General features: G+C 40.5%; 1 protein-coding gene across 2 annotated transcripts; it reads right to left on the bottom strand.

Moving 5' to 3' along the window:
- Positions 1-221: 221 nt before the first annotated feature.
- Positions 222-21,654, bottom strand: iyd (iodotyrosine deiodinase). 2 transcript variants are annotated; one of them, XM_052011663.1, is made up of 6 exons: positions 21,533-21,654; positions 21,045-21,191; positions 16,530-16,718; positions 13,005-13,164; positions 10,009-10,162; positions 222-9,490 (listed from the first exon to the last, which is right to left on the bottom strand). In XM_052011663.1, exons 2-6 carry the CDS (start codon positions 21,154-21,156, stop codon positions 9,308-9,310), a joined length of 798 nt encoding a protein of 265 aa, XP_051867623.1. In that variant the 5' UTR covers positions 21,157-21,191; positions 21,533-21,654; the 3' UTR covers positions 222-9,307. The 2 variants fall into 2 exon arrangements, with proteins under 2 accessions (XP_051867623.1, XP_051867622.1); XM_052011662.1 differs by lacking the exon at positions 21,533-21,654 and having other exon boundaries at positions 21,045-21,235.
- Positions 21,655-26,127: the final 4,473 nt, after the last annotated feature.

The raw sequence follows: 26,127 nt of genomic DNA on the forward strand, positions 1-26,127 counted from the left end.
AACCAAACTATTACACCTCAGCAGAATGGATCTCATTTGACTGGCTTGATACAATTTTAACCCCACTGTTGCCTTATCTTGTAATTTTATTGCTCAATGCTCTGACTGTGAAGCACATTGTGACAGCTAATCAAACCCGCAGGGCACTGCAAGCTCGACAGAAGCACCAGAACAGCAATGATCCCGAGATGCAGAGTAGAAGGAAGTCCATCATTTTATTATTCTCCATTTCCAGCACCTTTATTGTGCTGTGGATGCCGTATGTTCTGTTTTACCTCATTTCAAGAATTACAGACAATTATTACGAGCCAGACCAATACACAGATCCATTCCTTGTTGTGGAGTACACTGGAGATATGTTTCAACTACTGAGCTCCTGTACAAACACATGCATTTATGCACTGGCCCAGACTAAATTCAGAGAACAGTTGCAAAATATGTTAACGTAACCTTTTTTAAAATTATTAAATCTGTAAATTAATCATGAAAACAGGAATCAAAGTAGCTCAGCAATCACATCATTTTACCAAATCAGACCTTAAAATCTGTCCTTGAAATGTGATACTTACTGTCTCAGACTTGGCCCAAAGGTAGCACTCTCATCTCTCCATCAGGAAGTCACGTGTTTAAGTCTAAGACTTGGGTCAGAGAGGCTGCCTTTCAGATAAGGCATTAAATTGAGGCGCGTACACTCTGTGGTGGACACAAAAGATCCTGAGGCTGTAGTCTGAACAGTTGTCCTTACCATCCTGGGCATTATTTGACCTTCAACTAACATCAACTTTAACGAATTTTACGATCATTTATTTTATTACCATTCATGAAATCTTGCTACGTATAAATTTGCTACCGTGCACCTACATTGATAATAGTGACCATAGTCTAAAAGCATTTCATTGGTTCCGAACTGTTTTGACATGTACTAATTTTCCTAATCATGCTAAATAAATGTAAGGTTACTTATTCTATATATTTAAGTGAACTTTACAAATAAATAGCCATATTAATTAAAGCCATTTTAATTGTGTTATGAAAATAAATTTATTAACAAGTATTTTCTAATGCAAAGAATAATTACTCTGTAAAATATCTTATTGAGAAGTTCTGTAACAGTAGGTACAACTGCAAGTAGAGAAAGTGTACAAGTTTCTATTTTCTGTACTTAGTTTCTATATTTATCCATGTTCTGAGCTTATAGGGATAAATGATACTGTCATATCTCAACATGTGCTTCCCACTCCATCTCTCCGCTTGAGATTTTTGAGAGTCAATCAAGTGAACCACTTTTGTTGGTGAGGAGACCAAAGATATACATGACACTGCTAGTATGGTATCACCCAAGTCCCCATTTAATTACAACAAGGCTTCTGACTTACTGTTATACTTCAACATTTTTGCAATAAAGATAAAATACATTTTGTTTTCCTTCTTGTTTGTTATAGCTGCATGTTAATTCTCCTGATCCAGCTACAAGAGTCCAAAAATTTCCAAGAATACTAACATATAGTTTCTAAAACAAAAAAATCAGCTTTTCTGTTCTTGTATCAAAGTGAAGTATTTCATCTTTCCCTGTATTATTCTCACTCTGACACTTCATTGCCCAATCTCGCATTATTTTATTATTTTGACACTTCTATGTACCCCCTCCCCTCACAGTACTTTCCCACTTTCTGTCAGCGGCAGCCTTGGATGTAACACCCTGAGACCTAAGTCCATAATGTTTTTTCTACACCCACCCTAAAATGTGATACCCAGACCTAAATTCAAAACTAACCAGCCTTCTGTAAAGATTTAGCAGTGCCCTTGCCTATGTTGTTGGTTCCTCTGTGAAAAATAGTGATCCAAGTGCTTTGTTAACAGCCTTCTGTCAATTTGAAAGATTTGTGTGGATACAATATAGGTCGCTCTGTTGCTGCTACCCTTTAAAATTGTGCCATTTAGTTTATTTGTGCATTTGTCACCTTTTTAGTCCAAATGTATCACTTCACACTTTTCTGCATAAAGTTCATTTGCCAGGTGACTGGTCATTTTGCCAGTCTATTGATGTCCTCTTTAAATCAATCAACATCTTCACTCTTTACACACGGGAGTTGGATCATCTGCAACTTTTGAATTGTTCACTTTTTGGCTCTTCATCCCTTAACCCATTCTGTATCCATACTTCCACGGTTCCTTTTGTCCCTCATCAATCCTCTTCATTGCTTTATCAAAGATCTGAATCAATTTAGTCAAGAATGATTTGCCTTTAATAAATCTACACCAGCTTTTATTTATTATCCCACATTATTCCAAATGACAATTCATTTGCTCCCAGATTATTGTCTCCAAAGGTTTTCTAAACTCTGTCGCCATTCCCCTTCTTCACATTGGGGTGTAATGTTTGCAATCCTCTCGTCTTCTGGCACCATCCCCACCTCTGAGGAGGATTGGAAGATTGTGGCCAGGACTTCTACAGTTTCCATCGTTAGTTGCTCACAACCTCAGAGCATCCTATCCAGACGGAGGAAATTTTCTGCTTCCAAGGTCCAGCAAACATTTAAGTAACTCCACTTTATTTTTATGGTGTACAATATCACTGCTGCCTCCACCTTTCCTGTGACATTATCAACATTCTTTTCTCTAAAGACAAACAAGGCAAAATTTTCATTTGTACCTCAGCTATAATCCTTGTTGTACAAAATATCTTCTTCTGCTTCCCTCATCAGTCGCATCATCAATTACCCTGATTCATGTGTTTACATAAGTCTGTTTCGCACCCCCCAATGCTCTCCACTAATACTCTTTCTCTATAGCTCTGCTCTTCCCTTTTGAGATCGCCTCTCAACTCTTTATATTCAGCGTGGTTCTCTACTGTATTATGGACTTTATATTTGCTCTGATCCTTCTTTCTTGGTTTCATTTTCACCTTCTTATCTTTAGTCATTGAGAGAGCTCTGGATTGGATGCCCTTCGTACCCTTCTTCCAGGAACACATAGATTCATGGAGTAATACAGCATGGAAACAAGCCATTTGGCCCAGCTCATCCAGGCTGACCAGGTTCCCACCTAAGCTTGTCTCATTTGCCCACATTTGGCCCATATCCCTCTAAACCTTTCCTATCCATGTACTTATCCAAATTTTTTTTTAAGATGTTGTTATTGTACTTTCCTCAACTAGTTTCTCTGGTAGCTCGTTCCCTATATGCACCACCCTCTGCATGAAGAAGTTGCCCCTCAGGTCGCTTTTAAATCTTTCCCCTCTCAGTTCAGTCATAGAGTCATAGCATCATAGAGTCCAGAAACAGGCCCTTCAGCCCATCATGTCTATGCTGCCCTTGCACTTCTCTATGCTAATCCCATTTACCCACATCAGTTTCTGCTTCACCATGCAACATCCGCACCCTCTACACATTGCCCGGTCCTCTTCCAATCACCCTGCTCTCCCTGCTTCACCCTGCAGCTGATTACTGTTGTACATTCCTTGCTTAGTTGCCCCTTCGCTCTGTTCATCCCTGCCCTGGTTCACCCTGCATGGTCCTCTGGGCCAACGTCCTTTCAGGTCCACCTGAGCTCCTATTATTCACGTGTTTGCATGAGGCTATTTAGTTCCCTTTCCACTAGTACTCTTTAAATACTCTTTCTCTATATCTCTCCTCTTCCCTTTTTAGATCATCTCTCTATACTGTTTACTCAGCTTGGTTCTATACTATATTATGAACTTTATATTTGCTGTGAGCCTTCTTTCTTGCTTTCATTTTCACCTTCTTATGTTTAGTCATTTAGAGAGCTCTGGGTTTGGATGCCCTTCCTACCCTTCTTCTAGGAATGCATACAAGAACTATCTCCACTGAAGGCTTTCTATTGTTCAATTAAGGTTTTACCTACCAATTTGTGATTTCAATCCTCCCAGGCCAGACCCCTTTGTAACTTGCTGAAGTTGGTCCTTTTCCAATGAGGTAATTTTACACTCAACCATCCTTTGTCTTTTTCAACAACTGTTCTAAACCTGATTATATTAAAATCACTACTGTTGTCCAGATGGTCTCCCTCTGAAACATGCTTTGTTCTCTCCAGCCCCAGAACTAGGTCCAACACTGCCTTCATCCTCATTGGGCTAGAAGCACAACGATCACAAAAGATCTACTGAACATATACTTGCATTCCTCTCCCTTTTTGCCCTTCACTTGCTAATATCCCTGCTAATAATAGGATAAATGAAGATCCTGGATTATCAATACTCTGTGGCTCTTTACCTAATTGTCCTGCAAATTTGCTCCTCTTACCTTCCCACTATTTGGGATCTATAATTTATACTTGGTAGCATAATAACTCCTTAATTGAGTGCAATTGAATATTTCAGTGCTGCAACAGCTTCCTGTTTATTCCTTCCCCATCTTTCCTGAATATCTTGTGGCGAGTAAAATATTGTTCACAATCCTTCCCCTTGAGTTCATTGACTTAGAACGAGAGGCACACTTGCTTATTGTTAGTAATAATTGGCTAATCGGCAGCAGCCAATAAAAAGAAGATAAGGTTAAGTAGAGCAGCCATTGTTGGAGTAGTTTAGTGTTAGTGTAGGGGCTGGGCCTTTGGTGAGAAGAGGCTGAGCAAGTGCCCTAGGTGAGGGAAGTGCAAGCAGCCTTTTTTTCTTAAAAAGAAAGGTTTTGGTAAGGCACGGGTAAGGTCTTTATTTTGTTGTCTATAAATCCTTAGTCCTTGATTCAGTGTATGCAGGATGGCAGTCAGGGCAATGGAATATTCCTCCTGTGAGATGTGGGATGTCAGGGAACCTTGCAGTCTCCCTGATGACTACATCTGCAGGAAGTGCATCTAGTTACAGCTCCTGACAGACCAGGTCAAGGAAATGGAAATAGAGATGGAGTTGGATGTACTCCAGGCTATTTGGGAAGCTGAAAACCTCATAGATGAGACTTTTACTGAGGTAGTCACACCCAGGGTAGAGGCTTCAGATAGATGGGTGACCATCAGGAGAAGTAAGGGGAGTAAGCAGTCAGTACAGGGTTCCCCTGTGGCCATATGCTTCAGCAACAAGTATACCCCTTAAGTCCTCCCCTCCCCAGCAGTATCCAATCAGGGCACAGCTGCAGCAGCCAAGTCAGTGGCACTGTGGCTGGCTCTGTGGCTCAGCAGAGAAGGGTAAAGTCAGGCAGAGCAATAGTGATAGGAAACTCAATAGTGAGGGGGACAGACAGGAGATTTTGTGGCTGTGAAAGAGATACCAGGCTGGTGTTTTGCCTCCCAGATGCTAGGGTCAAGGATGTCTCAGAGCAGCTGCAGAATATTCTCGGGGGAGGAGGGTGAGCAGCCAGAGGTCGTGGTGCATGTTGGTACCAATGACATGGGTAGAAAGGGGGAAAAGGTCCTGTGCAGTGAGTATGGGGAGTTAGGAAAAAGACTGAAGAACAGAACCTCCAAAGTAGTAATCTCTAATCTCTGGATTATACCTGGTGCCAAGGGCTAGTCAGGGCAGGAATGGAATGATAGAACAGCAGAATGAGTGGCTGAGGAACTGGTGCAGGGGGGCAGGGTTTCAGGTTCTTGGATCATTGGAACCTCTTCTGGGGCAGCGGTGACCTGTATGAGTAGGATGGGTTGCATGTCAACTGGAGGGGAACCAATATCCTGGTCAGGAGGTTCACTAGGGTACTTGAGAGAGTTTAAACTAGTTTGGCAGGGGGATGGGAACCGAGCACTGGGTCAGAAAGTGGAGGGATTGAGAGGAAGGTAGATGTCAGGGCTAGTAAAATCAGGCAGGTGCAATGTAATAGACAGTTTGAAGTGTGTGTATTTAAATGCTAGGAGTATTATGGGTAAGGGTGATAAATTTAGAGCATGGATCAGTACATGGAACTATGATGTTGTGGCCATAACAGATTCTGTTGAGAAAGGGACAGGAATGGGTGTTTAATGTTCCAGAGTTTTAATATTTTAGAAAAGATAGCGGGAGGTAAAAAGAGGGGGGGGGGGGGAAAGAAAGTTTCACTGCTAATCAGGAACAATATCACAGCAGCACTCAGAGGGGACATAATGGCGGGCTCGTCTACTGAGTCTATAGGGGTAGAACTCAAAAATAAGAAAGGTGCAATCACTCTGATGGGATTACACTACAGATTCCCCCAATAGCCACCAGGACATTGAGGAACAGATATGCAGGCAGATTAGGGAAAGGTTTAAAACTAATAGGATTGTTGTCATGGGAGACTTCAACTTCCCTAATATAAACTGGGACCTCCTTAGTGCAAGAGGTTTACACAGGGCAGAATTTGTTTGGTGCATCCAGGAGGGTTTCTTAAATCAATATGCAAATAGTCCAATGAGAGGAGGGGCTGTACTGGACCTGGTGTTCGGTAATGAGACTGGACAGGTGACTAACCTTTCAGTGGGAGAACATTTAGGGAACAGTGACCACAACTCCTTAAGTTTTAAGATAGCTATAGATAAGGATAAGTATAGACCTTGCAGGAGAGTATTAAATTAGAGAAGGGCAAATTACGAGAGCATTATGCAGGAACTAGGAGAATTAATTGGAAACAGCTGTTTTTGGGCAAGTCTACATCTGACGTGAAGGGTGTTTAAAGACCAACTGCACAGAGTACAGGACAGTTATGTTCCAGTAAGAAGGAAGGACAAGGATGGCAAAGTAAGAGAACCTTGGATGTCGAGAGAGGTGGTGAATATAGTCGAGAAGAAAACGGAAAAGTATGTAAAACTTAGGAAGCTAGGATCAAACAGAGCATTTGAGGATTATAAAGAATTCCAAGGCATTCTATACATGCATCAAGAGCAAGACAATAACTAGGGAGAGGGTAGGACCATTCAAGGATAAAGAAGGGAACATGTGCTTAGAAGCAGAGGATGTGGGGTAAGGTCCTTAATGAGTACTTTGCATCAGTATTTACCAAGGAAAAGGACATGGAGGATAGCGAGATCAGCATGGAGCATGCTATTTGAGATATAGGAGGAGGTCATGTTGGGTCTCTTAGAGCATTAAGGTGGATGTCCCCAGGGCCAGATGGGATATACTCCAGGTTATTGAGAGAGGCAAGAAATGAGATTGCTGGGGCCTTGACCAATATCTTCATGTCCTCTCTCTAGCAACAGGTGAGGTCCTGGAGGACTGGCAAATAGCTAATATTGCATTATTCAAGAAGGAAAACAGGGATAATCCTGGTAACTATAGACTGGTGAGTCTCACATCAGTGGTAGGAAAGTTATTGGAGAGGATTCTTAGGGGTAGGATTTATGAGCATTTAGAAAACCATAGCCTAATTAGGGATAGTCAACATGGCTTTTTACAGGGCAAGTTGTGCCTTACTAACTTGATAAGAGTTTTTTGACGAGGATGATTGATAAAGGTAGAGCTGTGGATGTTGTCGATGTGGATTTTAGTAAGGTGTTTGACAAGGTCCCTCATGGGAGGCTCACCCAGAAGATTAAGATGCATGGAGTCCATGGTGAATTGGGCATTTGGATTCAGATTTAAGAGACCAGAGGGGCAACTTTTTCATGTAGAGAGTAGTAAGTATATGGAATGAGCTGCCAGAATAAGTGATTGAGGCAGGTACAACAGTATCATTTAAAAAGCACTTGGATAGGTACATGGAGGGGAGGATCCTGGAGGGATATGGTCCAAACAAAGGAAATTAGCACTAGCTAGGTGGACAATGTGATCGGTGTGGACTCATTGGGCTGAAGGGCCTGTATCCATGCTGTACTGCTCTGACTCTATATTAAAACTATTATCTATTCATGTTGTTTGGCTGTCCTGATCCTTAATGCACTTTGATTTTCCTCATTGATACTTTATCATGTTGCTTATTTGTTTAAACTCTTCACCACAGCACGAGTTTATCTTCACACAAGGACAATGATCGCAGCTTTGAGGTGCAACTCTTCCAACTTGATCAGGACCTCTACCTCAGGATGGAAAATCAGAAGACTTCCTTCCTGAACCAATTCCACAATTGTCTTAACTAGTTTTATCCTACTGTTCCAATGGTCAGTGGTGTATGGCACTTGCATTAATACAGGGATTACTACCATTGAGGTTGTGCTCTTTATGTTCTTCTGTGCACCTGAAACTCTGACTTCACTAAATCGATCCTGCGTCATCCATTCCCTCATGGACCATGACTTCTGGCTATTCTCATTTCCCCCTCAAAATGCTCTTCAGTCTCTTAATGTCCTTTAAGCTGGCACCAGTGAAATAAGGCATCATGCAGGACTCATTGCTGCATCAGTATGAATGCTTGTTTATCCCTCTGATTGTTGCATTCCCCAATCACTACAGTTATACAGTGCTGGGTCTCTTGTGCATTCCTTTTGCTACATGATGGATGTATTCTAGACTGCAGTTTCCTGGGGTAGCATCATCCATTTTGGTATTCAGCACTGATTATTGAGTGTGCCACACAGGGAATATTCCTTTCAATTCCTGCATTGTAGGATGACTGCCCACTTCCTGTTCTCTAAAACTTCCTGTGGTAACAGATTACCTTTTCCAGGAATATGCATTCTTCAGCCTGCTATATACACGGCTGTGATTTCTGATCTTGAATCTGAGTAACCAGAGGGACTTCTTGCATAGATCATAATTCTGGATGCATGAATGTCCTGGAATCTCCAAACAGGACAGAAATAGTAGGCATACTTATGTAGGTAGCCTCCACTGAGTCAATTTGAACTCTTATGAATTTTAATCAAAATAATTACTTTTTAAAAAAAATACTGTTTTGAGGATTGTGCTATATTCCCAGTATTGGAATTTGGGAATATAATGCTATTTTGACATTCCAAATATTGGGAACTGAGATGAGTACAAGATTCCCAATAAAGGGACTTTGAACTGGGTGTCACATTTTCCAAGTACTTGGATTTTGGACAACTGACTAGGTTTAGAGAAACAAAGGACTACAGATGCTGGAATCTAGATGAAAAACACAATGATGCTGGAGGAACTCAGCAGGCCAGGCAGCATCTGTGGAGAAAAGCAGGCGGTCAACATTTGAAGAAGGGTCCTGACCTGAAACGTTGACCACCTGCTTTTCTCCATGGATGCTGCCTGGCCTGCTGAGTTCCTCCAGCATCGTGTTTTTCAACTGACCAGGTTTCCTACTTTGGGAGGTTGCCCAAGTTGCACTAAAATCCCAGTATTGGGCAAAGGTAGCTTTATGCTCATTATTGTGATTTTTGATTACATTCTGTCCAGTTATTGGAAGGTTTGTGTAGGACAAGGCAGTCATTGAAGTACTGTGAGCGGTGGATTTAGGCAAGCATTAATCTACAGACATTGAGTTATTTCAAAAAGTTAAACAAACACCATAATCTCATCCAATGACTTGCGTTTTAAGTCTGGTACAGTGGCGTCTTTTGCTGGGTACCCAACCGGTAGCAGCAGCAGCAGCTTTTCATTCACTGGGCGTTTAAGGATTTCACGCACACGAGGACCACAGTTCAAAGGAGTTGAGGTGACTGTCACTAGACCAGCATTCTGGATGGGGAGGCGATAAAACAAATGCATTTTTAAAATTTCACATGAATTTTCATCATCAGCTTAGGGCTTAAGATCAACTTTGCATTTCGTTTCAGTAGAATTCACTTCAACAACAGACTGGTATTATTGATGTGGTGTTGCTCTGTATGGTTCCTCACTATGACTCACTGATGTGATATTTTAACTTCTGAGAGAGTCCTATTCCAAATGCAGGAGTATAAAATACAGGTTGCTTTTACAGTAGAGTTTTGAGGTGGTACTGCACTGAAAATCTGCTGTCCTTTAGATGCAAAGCTAAATGGAGGTCTTTTCTGAGATCAATTTCATTGAAGTAAGTGATCTGGCTGTTATTTAATTTGCTATTTGCAGCTTTCTGTGAATGCAGTTGCTACTCTTTCCTTGTGTTACAAGAGTGCAATAGGACAGAGCTCTGAATGACACTGAGATCATCAACTTTGAGCCTGGAATCAAAAATTAAAAGTAGGATTTTGTCTCAATAGTAAAAGTTTGATTACCTGCAGAGCTGCTAGAAGAATTCCACAGGAAATTGAAACACTAATCTCATTGTAATAATGGGTCCTCCTACCAGTGGATAGGATTCCATAAGTTTGCTTAAATATCAATATAAGATAAGGTGCAGTATCCAGGTACTCTTTAATCCAGTTTGTCCTACAACAAAAAAAACAGTAATCGTGCATTTTAAATAGTTTCCTAGTATTATTTGCAGTATTGAAGACATGATTATCTAAAGCCATGGCTTAGGGTTCAAATTTCTATTTATGGATAGAAATTAGGAATAGCAAATAAAAGCAAAGGACTTCCTGCTGAATGGTAGCACCAATAACCACAGGTAGATGCCCTCTAGCAGCAAGCATCATCAGGAAATAAGCAACTTCCCTGATTGATGCCTCTGCTAAGAAACTGAATATACAGTGCCTAAACAACTGGTGCATTGTCTGTAATGTGTATGATGTACAGAATGCATTGTAATAGAGCAGCTCACCAGGATTATTCCAACATTATTTCCCCTGAGGGGGCAGGCTTTAGATTTCTGGGGCAATGGGACCAGTTCTGGGAAAGGTGTGACCTACACAAACCGGATGGGCTATAGTCTGGTAGAACTGAGAGTTATCACCTTGAGCTGATTGCTGGTATTTTGGGGGATTGTGTACCTGGGCAGGGAATTAGAGGGTCGGGGGGGGGGGGGGGGGTGAAAGGATAGAAACAAAAGACAAAATAAAGAAAGCAAAAGGTGGGAGAAAGATGGGTGAGAAGCAAATAGAACCACAACAGAGCTAAACAACAGGATTAATGTAAGGAATGGTGGTAAATAGACAAGATTAGAAGCTCTATATCTAAATGCACATAGTATCTGAAACAAAATCAATGAACTAACAGTGCAGAGAAACAGGGATGAACTGATAGTCATTATGGAGACATGATTACAAGGAGATTAAAGAAATTCGGTATATCCCCTTTGACACTCACCGACTTTTATCGATGCACCATAGAAAGCATCCTATCTGGATCACAGATTGGTATGGCAACTGCTCTGCCCAGGACTGCAAGAAACTGCAGAGAGTTGTGGACGCAGCCCAGCGCATCACAGAAACCAGCCTCCCCTCCGTGGACTCTTTACCTCTCGCTGCCTTGAAGCAGCCAGCGTAATGAAAGGCTCCACCCACCTGGGTCACTCTCTCTTCTCTTCTCTCCCATCAGGCAGAAGATACAGGAGCCTGAGGGCACATATGATCAGGCTCAAGGACAGCTTCTACCCCACTGTGATAAGACTACTGAATGGAACCTTATATGATGAGATGGAGTCTTGACCTCGCAATCTACCTTGTTGTGACCTTGCACCTTATTGTCTACCTGCACTGCACTTCCTCTGTAGCTGTGACATTTTACTGTTATTGTTTTTACCTGTACTATCTCAATGCACTCTGTACTAACTCAGTGTAACTACACTGTGTAATGAATTGACCTGTACGATCGGTATGCAAGACAAGTTTTTCACTGTATTTTGGTACAAGTGACAATAGTAAACCAATACCAATAAAGCAGGAACTCAATACTCAGACATTTGATTTTGAAGGACAGGTCGGGTAGAAGAGGTAGTGAAATGAGTAGTTGTGACAGATGATCTAGTCCTAGAGGTGGAGTCCATTTGAGTAGAAATTTAAAAAAAAAGCAAGGGAAAGATGATATATGTTGGCCCTCAAACAGCAGCCAGGAAAGTGAATAAATGATTTAACACAGACATTGGATTGGCTAATTAGCAAGTTGGGATGAGGGTGTCATTTTCAGGTTGGGGTGTCATGGACATCAGTGTTGGGAATGTAACTGTTTACAGTTTTTATTAATGATTTAGAGGAAGGAACCAAATATACTGCAGCCAAATTTGTGGATGATACAAAAGTGGGCAGGAAGGCACACTGTGAGAAGGATGTAAACAGCATACCAAGAAAATTGATGAGTTAAGTGAGTGGACAAAAGATGGCAAATGGAGTACAATGTGGGAAATTGTGAAGCGAAGGAAGAATGATAAAACAGATTATTATCTCAACAGACAAATATTGCAGAAATCTGAACACAAAAGGATCTGAGCACCCTCGTGCATGAAACAGAAAGCTCGTATACACATGCAGCAAGTAATTAGGAAGGCTTTACGGGGGTTGGAATATTAAGATAGGGAAGTCTTACTACAAACATAAAATGCACTAATGGGTCCACATCTAGAATAGTACGAATAGTTTTGGACTCTTTATTTAAGGAAAGATATCTTTATCACTGGTGGCAGTTCAGAGAAGGTTCACTAGGATAATCCTAGGCATGGAGGGATTGCCTTATGAGGAAAGGTTAAACAGGTTAAGTCTGTAATCATTGAAGTTTAGAAGAATGAGAATTTCTTATTGAAACATAACATTCTTAGGGGGCTTAATGAAATTGAACATCCTTATGATAGAAAGAATGATATAGATGAAGCAGGTGAAGATAGTTGGGTCTAGGACACTGTCCTGAGGAACACCTACAGAGATGTATGGGGCTGGGATGATTCACAACCAACAATTGCAACCATCTTCCTTGGTGTGTGATATGACTCCAGCCATTTCAAAAAAAAGATTACTTCATTTATTTCATTGTTGACCTTGGAAATTTAAGATATGTAAATTAGGTGTCATTTTCCCTGCATTGGAAATGTGACTACACTTTGAAAGCAGTTCACTAATGCAGAGAAATTTGGGGCACCTGAGATCATGAGAAGTGTTATATAAATGCAAGCCTTTTCCTCCCCTTTAACTGGCACCTTAAAGTCAGCCAACAGTTAAAGGTTAAGATCAGTTGAATTTTTATATTAACCCTTGAGTACCTTGTCGTTCTGACCTTAAACATTAACCTTCTCTACAGATGCTTTCTGACTTGATGAGGATTACCCAGCATTTCCTCTTCTATTTCAGATGTCCAGCATCTGTAATATTTTGCTTTTAACTCATCCTCTGATTGAACTTACCTCAATTTCTTTAAGTCAGAGACCCATTTCTTTCCCATTCTCTTCAAATAGTTAATTTCTTCCTCCTCCTCAATTATTTTTCGAATTTCATGCTTCATTTCCTGGTCTTGTATGACTACAAAGGTCCAGGGTTCTGTGTGTGCTCCACTTGGAGCAGTGCCTTTAAGGAAACAGGAAAATAGGTCTTATAATGCAAGGCTACTGTTGACCATATCTGGATTAAGTCATGGAATATTAAAGCAGAAAGGAGGCCAACTATACCCAAAATATCTTTGACCTATCCAATTAGTGCTACTGCTTGCCTTTCCAAAATCTGGAAAAAGTTTCCTTTAAGTATTTTCTGCAACTCCTTCTTCCCCGTTACTGCTGAATTTGCTTTCATCACCCTTTCAGCTGGTACACATTACATCATAACAACTCGCTGTTAAAAAAAAGTTTCCTGTTCTTTTATGTCTCTGTTCTATAGTTCCTGACCCTTTAGCCCATGAAAACATGGTGTCAAATGCTACTTAATGTCTCCTTTGAGGTGTCAGAGGTGTGTTTTTAATATGTGAAACCTGCTACATAAATACAAGCTGTTGTTGTTATTATTGGAAAGAGTTTTCCTGACTTAATGTTTTTCATATTGCCACTAGTTATGTTGTTGCTTTTCCCATAACTCTCATGCTGATTCCCTGCTCCTTAGTTCTGTTCTCTCCACAAATCAGCCAACCCCTGGAAACAGTTCTAGTTTATAAACACTGCCCTTGATTTAAAAGGGTTTCTTTCAGTTTTCTTTCTGGTCTGCAGCTCTGGGCATGTAAACTTTTTTGAAGTGCTCAGCATCCAGTGGTCCCACAGCCTCAAAGAAATTAATTCATTAGTCAGTGCTCCATTCTACTTAAACCTCTTTTGTAAAAAAAAATCACTCTCTACAGTCCTGTTGTTATGTGGAGAGTCTGTTTGAGAGTGGTCAAACATTTATGTTATTGAACATTGCTATGAAACATTCTGAAAAGTGTGTTTTGCCCTGATTCTTGTTCTTAAATGCTTGGTTTGATCTTAAATTAGATTAATAATTCCACAGACATTCAAAGCTCTTGGCATCTGTACAAAGAAAACTGAACTGATATTTTTCACCTCCAATGAGTTTGTCCCTTCAAATGAATCTCCAAATGACCCATTCTACTCTGTCAGCGGAGAAATGTCCATTCTATTCCTGGTTCAGATCGCCAACCTGGGGGTGTAGAGTGTGGGGGTGGGGTTGACCTACAAGTAAATCAGTGTCATCTGGTGATTTGGTAGAGCTGCTTGCCTACCGCTGGCACTATTTTATCAGAAGCTCAGTTCACATACTTGCATCACACTTCTGGCAACTACAAAAAATTCCATATAGTGTCTTTAATATCATTCAAAATCTGACACTGAGCCATATGTTGGGATATTAGAACAGATGACTAAAGCTTCAAGAGGTAATTTTGAGGAGGTGGCTTAGAGACTTGGGGAGCAAATTCCAGAGGTCATGGTTTTAGAAGATGATGGTGAAACCACCAATCGTGGAATGATCAAAATTGGAAGTTTGCAAGAGGCCAGAATCGGAGGAGTGCAAAGTTCCTGAAGGCTTTCAATGGGGAAGGACTTTACAGAGATAGAAACCATGGGGAGACATGAAAACAATGATCATTTTAAAATTAAACTTGTGCTTAACCCAGAGTTGGTGCAGGTCAGCAAACACAGGATGATGGATATCTGGATATGGGCAGAAGAATGAGCTTAAGCTTGTGAAAAATGAAAGGCTGGGCAGAAGTGTGCTGGGCTGGTTCTAACTCACAGTATCAAAGGCAAAGATGATGACTCCACGCCCCAGGTTTGCAGTCTGAACCAGGAATAGGATGAACAATTCCCTGCTGACAGAATAGAATAAGCAGCAGATAAGCTGAAATAGGCCATGGTGTTACAAAATGGAAATAAATGGCCCATGTGATAGAACAGATATGTTTCTAAGCTCATTTGAGGGTTAAGAATGGCAAAGATTGCTGCAACAGGTCAAAGAGAATGATGTGGGGGGGGGGGTTATGATAATCACAATCTTATGGGATGCAATTTATATCTTTGAATTAAACCATTTTGATACCATGGCAAAGGAAAAAATCTGATGGGAAACAAAGAACTCCGGGAAAGATGAGCACAGTTTCAGGACATGCCACCTGGTTCAAGAACTGGAACGGGAAGGGATGTTGGACAGAATACAGCAACAACGTTCAAGAGTTGGTTTTACAACAGCTGACCTAAAAAGGAGTGGATGGTGTATCAGGAGGGAGGAGGAAGAAATGTTAATATTATCAGCTAACCCTGAAAGCCAGGAAGGGAACTCAGGAGGTCACAATGTAGTCTTCACTATACTGGAGACACCAAATAGTTTTCAGAACATCTCCATTCCATAAGCAATCGGGTCCTCAAACTGCCAATCATTTGTTAGTTTAACCTTCCATCTCCTTTCCACACTGACTCCTGTGTCCTCAGCATCCCATTTAATCCAATGAAACTTAAGAACAACTTATCCTCTGACTGAGTACATTATAGTCTTCCATACTCAACAACGAGTTCAAAAATTTCTAACAAGCAGCATTGTTTATTGTCGATTTCCAAGTCCTGATGAAGGGTCTCGACCTGAAACGTCGACTATTTATTTCCCGCCATAGATGCTGCCTGACCTGCTGAGTTCCTCCAGCACTTTCTGTGTGTTGCTCCAGATTCCAGCATTTGCAGGATCCCTTGTATTTCTAGGGTGCTCTGGTTTCCTCCCACATTCCAAAGACGTACAGGTTAGGAAGTTGTGGGCATGCTATGTTGGCGCCGGAAGTGTGGTGACACTTGGGGGCTGACCCCAGAACATACTTCCCCAAATGATGTATTTCACTGTGTGTTTCGATGTACATGTGACTAATAAAGGTATCTTATCTTAATTCCTTTGGTAATTTCAGATAATCATTTTACTTTTTCAGCTACTCTGGATTTTTGTTTCCTTCCACATTCACTCCTATTTTTAATTATACTCTTCTGCCTATCACCCTATCCCAAACCTTTCCTTTACGTCCCTTGTCCCCTCCCAATTTCACAATGTTTTTAAACCATTTCCTCCATATTTTCTCAATTCTTGGCTCTAATGAAAGATCCATGCCTGAAACATTAATTTGATTTCTCTCTCAATAGATGTGGCCTGGCTTCTTGTGTATTTTTGGCACTTTCATCTGCTCTGGTTTTTATTACCTTCCACATTATTTCCTGTATTCATTCTGTCTTCCACCCTATCTCAGGCCTTTCCATTTTATCTTTTGTCCTCTCCACTTTACTCTGCATTCTTAAATGGTTTTCCTGAGTTTTTCTCAATTCTAATGAAAGGTCTTTGCCCGAAACATTAACTCTGTTAGAGAGAGAGCAAAACCTGATCAAAGAATTCCTATCAATGTTAATTCATTCAACTCCAGAGTTCTGCTGATTTTCCTACTCCTATAAGAGATGAAAGTAAAATGACCTGTTTGCTACCTGCTGTCCTGATGATGCTCTCAATCACCTCCCTTGGTACCATTTCCTTGCTGAAGAAGCGGACACTCCTCCTCTTATTCATCAGTTGATAAAACTCATTGGCTCTGCGAATCATTTCCTTCTCTGGATAATGCTTCATAGAAAATGGGATATGTTGTACTTCAACATCTGTTTCAATATGTTCTTCAGCTGGAAAGTAAAGAACACAAGAACAAAGAATTGTTTAGCAGGTTAAATGGAATCACATTAAATTATGCATTTATTTGGGGACTGGTACATAAACAAAAATCAGATGTGTTTAAAACACTGAGCATTACACATCAATTAAATTTCAGTCCAGGGCATACTTACTTCAGAATCACTGGCCACTCCAATTAGAGGATCTTCCATCTCTTATGATCCAGAATGCAGAAAATTTATGTCAATAAAAATAAAAATCTGTACCAATGTAAAATGGATAACTGACTCGCATTCAAAAACTTTCACACAAATTTAAGATCAACCACAAATCTGTTAAGCTAACTGCACTGTAATCACGTGCATTTACCATATTGCCTTTTTGAAAAGGAGGTCCTATGTTGACTGCTCTCCATCCCCTGGTAAACATCCATGTTAACACAGCCCTGAGATTAGGGCTGACTCTTAAGATGTAAGAGTATGTGGGTTCAGGAGGGAATGGGAGGATAAATGAAGTGAAAGCAGCAGCTGTCAGGAAATTGGCTTCAATTTAATTTCTGGGCATTAGGACATGTGCTTGCAACTTCCTCGATCACTTTGATATTAATAGGCTTTCATATTTAACTGTTGACACCACATTGGATGTACAAAGACAAGCAAGGTACTATTGTCTACATGCATGTGGCAAATAATGTAACACCCATTACTGACCAAGATTCCCCAGAATGTCTTTATTATTGCAAAGTCCATTCAAGTTACAGAACTGCACTAATCTGGCATCCAGATAACAAAACCCACTTTGATCATTCTGCATATGACAGCACAAAGTTGTCCTGGATTTTGGTAAAATGGATATCAGGATATAGGTGAACGTATCCAGTAAATTCATCTTTCTTGATCTGGGTAGGTCATTAATTAGGAGCATGGCAGAAAACTGCTACAGTTGATCCCATGGACAATTTGAGGAGAGAGTAGGGAAGAGCAGCACCTTGTGTGACCATGGAGCAGACCAACATGTCCAATGAGGAATCACAAAGCCCAGGGTTGTCTTTGAACATTTGCATTCCATTATTTCACTTCCTAGTTTTCTCCTCCCAACTCTAGACTCCATCGAATTTCATGCTTACAACATTACCTTAAGTTCCAGAAATCAATTCACACAGATCATCATGCTGGCTTATGGGAATGTGTCAGAAAACTTGGAAATGATTGGATAACGATAAGGCCCTTGATAATAAATTCAAATAAGTTCATGGTGTCAGAAACTTGTAATTCAGCCCACATTTCTGGGGCCTCAAAAACTTACTTCCCTAATCATACAAACCAAGCAGTTTCAGTGGGATTGGTTCTTTCTGTTGGCCAAGCCAAGGCACAAGCCAAATTCAGCTTCAGACAGCATTTTGAATGTCAGCAGCCAGTTACAAGAAGCAAACAGGTGTCTCACTGCAATTTGCAGGCTTGGACCTGTTGAATCTGTCAGTTCCAAGCTCAGCAGGTCCATAGGTGATCCTGAGGTGAGGGGAGGCAGACGTACTGTATGGGTGGTGGAGTTTGGGGGGTGAAGATGGGATGGTGGTGGTAGTGACAATAGTGTTATAACAGGTCAACTCCAAATATATTGTGGAAGCAGAAAGTACCTGGTTCACCCATTTATGACCCTTAGTTTTAATAGAGCAAATAAGGAAAACTGGCTTCCAGTGACAAAAGTGTCAGTAATTAAGAATCAATTAACGTAACTAGTAAGAAAACTCGAGGCAGGAAAGAAGGGGAGATTAGTATTTTTTTTTCCAAGCATTGAAATGCTCTATCTGAAAAGATGATGGAAGGCGAATCAATAATAATTTCAACAAGGGAGCTGAATATAAAATTAAAAGACAACAAAATGTTGGACTATGGGGACTGGAATTAATTGGATGGGTCTAACTAAGATTCAGCACAATGGGATGAATGGCCTGCTAAGCTGTATCATTGTAACTATGATTCTGCAGAAGTTTCTGCTGAGACAACCAGCTCAGCTCTGGTCAGTTCTCATCTTCCCCACAAAACTAAGTGTTCAGCTCTCTAGAAGTTAAGTGCCCATTATAATCTTTAGGGATAATGGCTTGGGAGACAGAGTGCTCTTCACATTGAACAATGCTGAGTTATGAGGAAAGAGCTGCCTGGCACAAGTCTGAACTATGCGATAAAGTCAACTTCAAGAAACCATGCAGCAAGTTCTTCAAAGTGAACCTTAGCAGAAGAAACCACTTGAAAGCAGTGAAGCATACATTAAAATACATTTGTAAGTCTTGAACTTGATGCCAAGTGATTGAAATGTGGAACTTCTTACCATTTTGAGTGGTTGAGGTGAATAGCATAGATCCACTTAAGGGCAACATAGCTAAATGTAGGAGAGAGAAAGGAATGGGAGGGTGTGCTGATGGAGTTAAATGAAGAGAATGAGAGGATATATAAATATTGGCATAGACTAGATGGGCTGAATGACTTCCTTTTTTGTTGCAAATTCAACATATAAAAGGCTTACTGCAATCACTCTATCCACTATGCACAAAAAAGCCAGAAGACTATTCTTTAATATTAATTTTATTTATTTACCCTTACAAATTATAACAAACATACAGAGGCATTCTAAATGTACAGTATATAAAACATTTAGAAGAATTATATCAGGACAAAGAGATATAAATATTAGGAAATATTGAATTGGGGGTCCTTTCCTCTGCAAGGTGACTTAGTGGCAGCCCGATATAGATCTTTAAGATTATCAAAGTGTTTGACAGGATATATGTGGAAAGGATGATTTTACTGGCGGGGATGATCAAGTTAAGATGTTCTAAGTAAGAGATATGAACAATAAATCCAAAATGGAATTCAAGAGAAGTTTCTCTATCCAGGGATTGTTAGAATTCACTTATTACTCTGACACAGAAGGTCATTCTACCCATCAGGTCCGTGTCAGCTCACAGCAGAGCAATCTCATCAATCCAATTTTCTCTTTTCATTTTCCTGTAGTCCTGCAACTTATTTTCTTACATGATCATCAACTCCACCACAATTCTTTTACCAGATTAAATCACGTTAAATTGTTAAATTTGATGAGGCTCCTGTGAAGTTCTTACGAGGTTTACTATGGTAAAGATACTGTCTTAATCCAAGGTTGCTATTGCCTGCTTATAAAGTAGTTATTCCTCAACCAACATGACTGGAACACCACATAATTACAAGCTTTTTACTTTACAGACATTAAACAGTGATACATCTTTAGAGGAACCCTATTTCTGAGATAAGGAGCATGAAATTGCTTTACTACCCAGTGTTATGGCTCACCCTAATACTGTTTGTGAAAACTGCATGAACATTGAGATTTTCAGTTGTGAGGAATACAAGACAGCATTACTGGGCTTCGCTGTGTAACACCGTGTTAATGCCCACAGTATAGGTTTCAGCATGGCATTCCCTACTCATATACTGCAAGTTCTCTCAAGCTGTCAGCATTTAGAACAGCACTTGTTATCTCTGCAGACAGCTCTTAAAGGGACACCAGCAAAAAGGCGCTGAGACAAATAAAATCCAACCTGAGGGTTAGGAGTTGAGTTTCCCAATGGATGCTAAATCATCCAGAAATGGGCACAATATTGTTAAACTCTGAAGCAGGCCAATTTTAAACTGCATTGTTTGTTTTCAAGTTGTGTAGATGATTTTTAGGCCAAGAGATCCAAGGAGAATTCCATATTCGTACAGTCTACCAATAAAAGAACTTAAGATAGTACATTCAAGTTCAGAGAAAGTTCATTGCAGATTAATTGAATAGACGAAATAGCTTTAAATAGCACCCAGGAATTACATTTTTCTCCCCCCTTGGAAGGACCACGGTAAAATTCAAAAGAATGACACTGGGGTAGAGGAGTTAAATTATAAGTTTTACATGGTACAGAAAAAGCTCATATTGCCTTGAATATAGAAGATTAAGAGGTCAGCTAATTTATATGTTTAAGGTCACCAAAGGAGTTGACAGTATAGGTAGACAAATACTATTTACTCTGGTGAGTCTCAGTAATAAAAGCTGAGCTGACCTATTCAGTGATGTAATCAGAAAGTACATCTTCAAACAAACAGTTGAGGGCCTTTGAAATCCACTTCCCCAAAAACCTGCTGAGACTGCGTCAAAAAAAAATCCTTGTTTTTAATTTTTTTAAGGATTGAATCATGGCATTTGTGTGGATTTGAGATGATGATTGCCATAATCTAACTGGTCCACCAGTGTTCCACCTCTTCAAAGACCAATTTCAGCATCAGTATCATGATAAAATTGGCACTCAAACATTCCTTTTACCTTACCGCTCTCTTCCATGCTGGGCTCTGTCTCATCTTGCAAGTCTTCATCTGCCCAGCGGATGGAGCTGGTTCTCCCTTCACTAGCAATATTTCTTTCTCTCTTCATTTTCCCCATATTCCACCTCCAAGCAACGACACAAATGCAAACCACTGCAATGATGACAGGAGTCAGGGGAGAAAAGAGAGACATGGTGAACAACACGCTGCCAGGAACTCAACAAATCATTGAAATGTTGCCCAACTCTGTCGCAACACCAGTTAAGCAGGTACTGGCAACAGAACATATTTTCAACCAATTAGAAACTAGTTATGGATCCAACTGCCTACATCTCTTAAAGGGGCAAAGTACATGAAGAATATTTGGCAAATCTATTTTCCTATAAAGCAAAGGTGCTCTCAAAGTTCATGCACTTTTTAATTCACTGAATCACAACATAAAATAGGATGGATCATCGAAGCTACCATTCACCTGCTATCTTCTAGGTACTTACAGCCATAAAACAATCTGGTCCTTCACTGCTCATTATCCCTTGTGAACTCCCAATGGAGTTTGACATTCAATTCCAAGGCATTTGCAGTGTGGTGCAGACATCATGGGCGAGTGTTGAAAACTGCTGTTAGGGAGAAATAAGACATAGTCAGAGGCTATATAGTTATAGTAACAATTGATTTAATTAATACAAGCAAGAACCAATCTTCAAACTACTTCTAGTTTACATGTAGTAACTGGTTTCAAAGCTACAAGAAGAGCTGCATAAACAAACAGCATTGTCTGTGAAGGAAGCAGGCTATGTGCTCGCAGGCCACTTAAGAGATATGCTTTGGAGACTGATAAGACAATAATGTGGCAAAGCAAATGAAACATTCTCATATACATTGGCCCCTGGTACCGACAACAGGGCAAGATTAATTGAATCACATTGAAACCCAACCATGACTACACTGAGAGTGAAATGTGACATCCATTGATTCTAAGAAACAAGAGATGAAGTTCTACGCATTGGAACCAGGGCATTAGAAATTGAGAAAGATACTTTGCACCACCATGACGGAGACAAACTCCAGAGTGTCTCCAACTCCAGAGTGTGATCAAGGGAGGTTCCTGATTGGTTATCTTGTCACTTAGCACATCAAACGTGGTCATGACTATATTTGTTCTGTCAATCAATACTTGGGGGTGTTTATGTATCCAAAGAGCCATCCCTCACAATACTTTAGTAAAATGATGTTGTGAGCCTAGATTTTGTCCTTATAAGCTTTTAGAATATTGAAATGAACTACCTAGTCTCAACACAAGTATTTGCAGGTCTTCTCACTTAGGATGTGCTCCCATTGTAAATGTATAATTCTATGGAATCACTTGTTCACTCCCAAGATACTTAAGTAAACAATGTTTTATAACTACTGAATAAAGCATTTTCTTTGCATCTAAAAGATATAAAGACTCAGTGCATTTTGAGTTTGAGGTGATTCTTCTGCCTAGTCTCCCTTTTGCATTCGCTTGTGCTATTATATCTACAGCTCCAGACTCCTTCCGGCTCTTTTAAAGTCACAACTGGTCTTTGTGTGGACTGCTAACATCTTTAAGGGCACCAAGCCAACTGTGACATCAGCAGCACCAACACAAAAGCAAGTATAAGGGTAAGCTGGCCGAATTTCAGAGCTGAGCCAATAACAAAGGACACACTAGGGAGCATGTGACCTGTTTTCACAAATGTTTAACCCCCTTTTGATGCATAATGCAGTGAGAAAATGTGTAAGATACGAGGGATCTTCACACATGCTCCAAGGCCCTCCAAGGCAGCAATGTGTTGCCTCCACCCATTTAAGGGCAGGCACGGTAGTGTAGCGGTTAACGTAACGCTTTACCATGCCAGCAACCTGTGTTCAATTACAGCCACTGTCTGTAAGGAGTTTGTACGTTCTCCCTGCGTCTGCGTGGGTTTCCTCTGGGTACTCCAGTTTCCTCCCACATTCCAAAGACGTACAGGTTAGGAAGTTGTGGGCATGCTATGTTGGCGCCGGAAGCGTGGTGACACTTGCAGGCTACCCCCAGAACACTATGCAAAAAGATGCATTTCACCGTGTGTTTCGATGTACATGTGACTAATAAAGATATCTTATCTGCCTCACCAATTTATATTTCGCTGGAGGGAGATTATTGTAAAGATTGAAATTGGGGTATCTAAACCTGAAGTACAGACAAGAGGATCGTCATGGCCTCCAATTATTTCATTATCAACTCACTAGTGTGTTATTTCTGTGGTTACATTTAAATGAACCATATTGTCCACAGTTTTAACATCAATTTTACTTCTCTATGTACATGGTTTGCCATATTCTTCTTTGGTTACTTCTTCCCCACCTCCCCTAAATATCTGGTACCTTTCCTCAGAAGTATCAGACAGTGAAGTCAATTTAGACACACCAAGTCAGTGACAGCATATTCAAATTCAGACAAGGGAGTGCTCTGGAGATGGTACTGTCTCATACATTTGACAGTGGAACTTGGTACTGACCCTAAAAGCATAGCAACAGCATATGTAAGACATATGTCTCATTTAACCCACTCTCAGGCATTATTTTGCTGCACTTGCAGCATTATATAAAGAAATGAAGGTCTAGCTTTCTGCAGTTAGTATGTAAGTACATGGGCTAAGGGAATAAAAAAAATGAAGTGTTCATCAGGATTTTTTTCATATATAGATCACTGGACAAGAAGAGATATTAAAGCCTTCCAGATTTTTAAAGGAACTAATAGGGAAGGCAAACTATCTCAGCTGATTGAGGAGTAAAGGACTGGAAGAGCAATGTCTTCTCCATTGAGTCTGTCTACACTTTCCACTGCCTCGGGAAAACAGCCAACATAATCAAAGACCCCTCCCACCCCAGTCATTCTCTCTTCTCCCCCCTTCCATCAGGCAAAAGATACAAAAGCTTGAAAATGCGCAGCATTAAGCTCAAGGACAGCTTCTATCCTGCTATTATAAGACTTGTGAGTGGACCTCTTGTACAATAAAGATGAAAATCTCTCAATCTACCTCATCATGGCCTTTGCACCTTATTTGTCTACCTGCACTGCACTTTGTAACAGTAACTGTAACACTATATTCTGCATTTTGTTATTGCCTTTCCCTTTGTATTACCTTGATGTACTTATGTTTTGGATTGATCTGTATGGATGGCATGCAAAACTAAGTTTTTCATTATATCTCAGTACATGTGACAATAATAAACCAACTATCAATTAAAGGTTAGAGCCAGGCCTTTCAGGACTACCACATACACAAAGTGTTAGAAATTTAGAACTCTTCCGCAAATGGTAATTTATACTTAGTCAGTTATTAACTTCAAATTTAAAATTAATACATCTTTGTTTACCAAAGATTTAAATGGATGGGGGAAAGGGTATGGAAGTAGGTCACAGATCAGTTTTAATCCCTTTGAACGGTGACAAGCCCTGAGAGGTGAAATAGCATCCACACATTCCTATGTCCTCATTGCAGTGTATGATTATTAGAGTTTACTTATCATTAAATAATAATCTTTAATGATGTATGTCACTATAAACAGCACCCACCATGACTAACTTCATTCCTTTGAATTATTAACTCCAGATTGCAAAAGAAAATGGACGAAGGCAAAGCCAAAATAGTTAATTGTAATGCTTTATTCCTCAACTTGTTAGGCACAAGGCTGTAAGTAGAGGGTGAAATAAAAATTGGCAGGGTGGTAAAGAAGGTGTATGGCATGCTTGCCTTTATTAGTCGAGGCATTGAGTTCAAGAGTCAGGAAGTTACATTGTAGCTTTATAAAACTCTGGTTGGGCCGCAACTGGAGTATCACATTCAATTCTGGTTTCCCCATTATAGGAAGGAAGTGGAGGCCCTGGAGAGGGTGCAGAAGAGTTTACCAGTATGCTGCCTGGATTAGAAGGTATGTGCTGTACGGAGAGATAGGACAAACTAGTGTTGTTTTCTCTGGAGTGGTGGAAGCTAAGGGGAGACCTTATAGAAGTTTATAAAGTTATGAGAGGCAATAGACAGAGTAGACAGCCGGTATCTTTTCCTAAGGTCGAGATGTCCAATACTAGAGGGCATGCATTTAAGGTGAGGGGGGAACCTTCAAAGGAGATGTGCGGGGCAGTGGTGGATGCTTGGAATGCACTGCCAGGGGTGATGGTGCAGGCAGGTATGATAGAGGCGTTTCAGAGGCTCTAGATAGGCATATGAATATGCAGAGAAGGGAGGGATATGGACCATGTGCAGGCAGAAGGGATTAGGTGTCATTAGCTTAAATAGTTCAACACAACATCGTGGGCTGAAGGGCCAGTTCCTGTGCTGTATCTATGTTCTATGTCTAGTGTTGCAGTTAGTGTAACGCTATTACAGCACCAGTGATCAGGGTTCAATTCCCGCCGCTGTCTGTAAGGAGTTTGTACATTCTCCCCATAACTGTGTGGGATTCCTCCAGCTGCTCAAGTTTCCTCACACGTTCCAAAGACATACGGGTTAGTAGGTTAACATGGGTGTAATTGGACAGCGCGGGCTCGTTGGGCCAGAAGGGTCTGTTCCCGTGCTGTATAAATAATGTTTTAAAGTTTAAAAGCAAATAACTGCAGGTACTGGAAATCTGAAATAAAACAGAAAATGTTGGAGATACTCAGCAGGTCAAGAAGTAATGTAATGAAAAAAGATGAGCCTGAGTAGGACTGACACAAACAGGAAAGGCTGGTTATCTGAGTCCTGAGGGTTGCAGCATGGAAGAAAGATGAGGTGCCATTTTTCAAGCTGAGTTTTGTTGGAAATGTGAAGGAGGCCAAAGTCAGAGAGATCAGATTTGGCCTGAGATGGAGAATTGAAGTGCTAGGTAACTGGTAGCTCAGGGTTACTCTTGTAGACTGAATAGAAGTGTTCTGTAAAGCAGTCACCCGATATGCATTTGGTTCTCCAATAAGAGAAGACCACATCACAGACACCAAATGTAATACACTGAAGAAGTGCAAGTGAATTTCTGCTTCATCAAGAGGGACCATTTGGTCCCTGGAAGATCAGCAGGGAAGAGGTAAAAGGACAGGTGCTGCATC

This window comes from Pristis pectinata, chromosome 3, assembly GCF_009764475.1.
Source record: "Pristis pectinata isolate sPriPec2 chromosome 3, sPriPec2.1.pri, whole genome shotgun sequence".
Lineage (NCBI taxonomy): Eukaryota > Metazoa > Chordata > Chondrichthyes > Rhinopristiformes > Pristidae > Pristis > Pristis pectinata.